The following is a 4632-nucleotide window of genomic DNA, read 5'->3' on the forward strand; positions in this document are numbered from 1 at the left end:
ATTTCACTAGAAGTGGGCATATAATATCCTATTAACACAATTATTCATCGGCTGTAAATTATCCATTACCTAATGTAGGAAAAAAATCTTGCTTCTTTCTCAAAGCATCTAGTATATTCATATTATAAGTGTTTATTCTTTTTGTTTTTCAAATAAAGCCATTTTGTACTTATTAATCAAAATTTGTGTCGATCTATTTCCCTTAGCATTGACATACCAATTTCTTTGTTCCTGGTTTAAGCAACTTTGTGTATTACAAGAAAGATACCCAGCTGGGATTATTACAGTGGTTTTTTTTCATTACAAAGAATATTACAAAATTTCTGAAAAATTGAAAACAAAAGTTAATATGTTAAAGCAAGTTTGGTTTCAAATTTTACTTAAAAATAATGGTTATTATAGTAGTTTTTTTGCGTGTCGTGTGAGCTGATTAGATTAAATCCTGAACTGATGCAAGCCACTGTGTTTTTAGTTTTAAAAATCATAAACCCTGCTTTATTCAGTAAACTTTATCATGTAATGCTGCAGGTCACACAGTGCTTGTATCACTGGTTGTGGTTGTTTTTTTTTGTAGTTAAATGTAAATACTTAATTTCTTGTATTTACTAATTATAACTATGAAAAAACAGCAATTTCAAGAGTAGCCTGATGCAAATATTTTAATTTTAGTAATTTTGTTCCTGGCTTTCATTTCCCTAAAATAAAACATTCTAAGCATTATTAAGAAGTTTTGTTAAATATACTAAATTTTGAAAGTTTTCTTTAACCATAATAAATGTTTGGGTTATTTAATTAAAAAATAATGAACAGTTTTAATAAATTTGTAAAAACTGTATCAAGTGATTTATAAATTTATACAGGAATTTTTCAATATGACATTAATTATTGTTTATGAATGAATTTACTACAAATTTCAAAAGTACTTATTTTCAGATCAAGAGCCTCTGTATTTTCTTTTTCGTTATTAATAAAATTAAAATAATTTAACTGAAGTAACCTATATAATTCTTATAAATGGAGTAAAATGAAAAAAAAGGGAAATCTGGTTAAAACATTTTGTTTTTTACATATTTTGACTGTTTTATTCAAAAATAAAATATTTTAGTTTCTATACACTGTTTTCTGATTATTTTTTTAAATAAAATAATGGTTTTAAATAGGGATGCATGGGGTAGTAAAATTTGGCTGAATACTGGGTCTGGGTACCCGGTCACTAAGCTTTGGCCAGGGCAGAGTGTCAACTGGGACCGAGTTCTCCCCTCGTCCAAAAAAAATATACACAAGAACTAGAAACAAAAACAAAACTGACATTTATTACATTTAACCCAAATAATCACCAACAGAATATTCAAGTTTTTCTTTCAACTTTCAATGCCTAGCTCCAACTTCTCAAACCCTAACCCCCACCTTCCCCAGAAATCCACTTCTCAAGCCATGCCTGTTATTAATCCTTGTTCTCTGAATCCCTGACTTTCAGCAGGCAGTCAGTCTTTGTTGCTCAGAACATATTATTTTTTAACTAAACCAATATTGACTGTAACTTTCAGTACCATGTTAGTTGCCACAAAGATTAGGGCTTAGATGCCCAACTTTGACACTCAGCTGGAGCCAAGTATTACCGGGTAGCCCAATACCTGGCCGGGTACCCATGCATCCCTAGTTTTAATTTTTCCTTATATTTTGTAATGATGATAAGGGGCAATATAGCCTTTTCTCTAGACTTGTATAACTTTTACTCTTAATTTTTGTCTCAGTTTCATTCTATAATGAAAGTGTAAGTAACATATGGTGAAATCTAATTTTTATTGAATTTAAATTAAAAAAAAATTAAAATATTAAGTTTTCTTTGTGTTTGTGGGTATCCACAAATATTAGCAAGCTTAGGGCCTCAAAAGTGATAAGATTAGCCCTAAAGTACACATAACATGTATTACAAAAAGAACTAGGTATGTTAATTCTAGTGAGAATACAAATTAGCAGTAACAGTTTACCATAGCTTCTTTCCTTTATGTTAAATGCACTGATTATACTGACCTCTATTGAAAATAGTAGGTTTATGTGAGTTTGTTTTGTATATATGTGTGTGTGTGTTACAACTTAAATAAAACACACTGTGATTCTAAAAAAATCCTTTCATTTACTTTTGTAAACTCTGATATAGTATTTTCCTAACTCGATCACTAATGAAGATAAAAATAGAGAAACTAAATGCTTAACAAGTGTTTCCCCACTTCCAAATCACTCACACAACAAAACCAGTTTGTTAAAACCAACATAAAAAAGACAAAACTAAATGTTTAAAAAATTCAACAAATTCCATCTAATTTGCTGCCTGATTCGCTACTAAACATTTCGTTACTTCCACTGCATATAAGTGAAAATAAATGTATTTGTATATAGCACTGGAAAAATTAAGAGTAGTTTTTATGCAAGTATGTGTAAATGGTACATAATGTGTTCATGTACTTATGATTTTTACACAGTGCTGCTAGTTCTCATTAATTTTGAATGCATCTATAGTATAAAGAAAATTGAAATCTAGTTTCAAAGACTTTTAACTGGTATAAAAACACATTGTTATGAGCTTCATTGTTCTAACGAAATCTCATACTATAATTTAATGGTTTTTTTTTCTCAAAATGCAAGAGTTTGATCACAATGCTTGTATTATTCAATACTTTTACATCTATGTCTAATAGGGCAAACACTGATTATTAGAAACACCTTTTTAAAAACTAGATATATATATATTTGCATGCAGAATGCCTTAGCTGGTGGAACATTACATTCAGTAATAATAATAATACATTACAGTAACACTGATAATGTTTCAGCTTGCATGATTCTTTACTGTGCCACTAATATAATGTGATGTAATGTCACATACACATTACTATTAAATATAAAATCTTGCCAATCACATTTAAAATAGTTATATGAAATTTGGCTTGAACTGTTTCATCACTCGTAGCACATACTAATTTAATTACTTTGTAAATACAATTAATACTAAAATACACAAAGTAAAGTTTCAGAGCTCGGAACAATAATATACATCAATATATTCTTCAGCCAAAACATACTATATTAATTTTTTTGTTCATAAATTTTTTGGGAAAGTTGAACATGAAGGTCTAGATACTACAGAATGCTTGACTGTGATACTTGCACATCTCATGTCAAAGTGTGATTAAACTTACGAAAGCAGTTTGGTGATGATACAAATAATTTGGGTGGGTACCTGTCAAATTGTGCTTTAAAACTTGAATGCTTTAAACTATAAAATAGTCAAGTAATTTTAAATATATAACTTCATTAAAGCAATAATTATGAAAAAAGGACATTTTGACACACACTGTTGGAAGTTAGAGGGACCTTGAAATTGATTTTTAGATTGAATGTGTTAGTCATGAATTGGTGATTTGTTGTTGTTTTTATACATATTGCTCTTGTGTTTCTCTGTGTATTTTCTGATATCATGACAACATGATTAATAAACATTTATGATTATTTACACCAACTAATGGTAGACAGTGTCATTACTCCTAATAATTTTCTTCGAGATGCATCATGAAAATAATGTTGATACCCATGACTTGTGAATAGGTTAATATAGTTGGAGATAAAGCTGTGTGCCAGTCTAGTATGGAATGACTAAGACATGTTCATAGTAAGTGCTCTGTCACATGGGGTGAAATCATAAAAGTTAGTAATTGTATTTTTGATGTTACTACTGTAAGTCACTTAACATTCAGAAGGCTTTAATGTGGTGTAAAAACAATCAAATGCTTTTTACTGAAATACTCTGAAATATTATATCTTTAAAAATGATAAGATCATTGAAGGCACATTAACTGAAATTGTTACATACTGTTTTTTTAAGCATTGTATCTTCGTGGCTAAAATTTTTCTAAATTTGTTTGCTCATAAAAAGAGGTTGGATGTTTTCATTTGTTGTCAGTTTTGATAAAGATCTGTTGTAGTAATTAAAGTTGCTTAAAAAAGAAGTGCCTTATTAGCAATTTCTAATGGGTTAACAACAATGTCAAAAGAGAGATAAGAAAGTTACATTAAGATTCATATCTACAGAAAACTGCTTGCTTGCCCATTTATTGCCCAGTTCAGACACAGATGCAAGGATACGTGTAGCTTCTGTATGGGATGATAAAATTTAAGTGTTGCTTGTTCCTGATGTGCTGTAAGATCTAGGTGAGTTAGCTATAGTGTTGTGTACCAAAATTCTTTTATACATATTTGTCACATACTGCATTCAACATTTAAATTTGAACTTGTCTCATTGATACATTCTCTGTCTAAAAATGGAAGTAATCTCTTCAACTGTTTTGTTTTTGGTTTCAGGGACTTTTTTATAAGTAAAAACCCAGAAAAAAGCCAATAGAACTGTAAAGATCAGGAACGTGTAGTCTCCCAGAACATTCTGCAAGGCAAAAAGAAAAAGTAAGGGTTAGAATTTCAAATAATCACTATAAAAAAACAGAAAAACGTTAAAAATTGCTACAACATTTGTCTGAAGGTTTCTTGACATTCACTACATAAGTGTTATGCATATTGTTGCGTCATCGAGGTCACGTGACTGGTGTGGCGCCACCTATTTTCTAGAACTATCCTGTA

The 4632-nt window shown here is 29.7% G+C and overlaps 1 protein-coding gene across 3 annotated transcripts in view; it reads right to left on the minus strand.

Moving 5' to 3' along the window:
- Positions 1-2117: 2117 nt before the first annotated feature.
- LOC106457116 (solute carrier family 2, facilitated glucose transporter member 1-like) overlaps positions 2118-4632 on the minus strand; it is a 49443-nt gene continuing 46928 nt past the window's right edge. For all 3 annotated transcript variants that reach the window (XM_013916498.2, XM_013916499.2, XM_013916500.2), the window contains exon 11: positions 2118-4438. In XM_013916498.2, coding sequence (XP_013771952.1) covers positions 4295-4438 — 144 coding nt within the window. In that variant the 3' untranslated portion in view covers positions 2118-4294. The remainder of the gene's footprint in view (positions 4439-4632) is intronic.

The sequence above is a fragment of the Limulus polyphemus genome, unplaced genomic scaffold (assembly GCF_000517525.1).
Source record: "Limulus polyphemus unplaced genomic scaffold, Limulus_polyphemus-2.1.2 Scaffold293, whole genome shotgun sequence".
Classification (NCBI taxonomy): domain Eukaryota; kingdom Metazoa; phylum Arthropoda; class Merostomata; order Xiphosura; family Limulidae; genus Limulus; species Limulus polyphemus.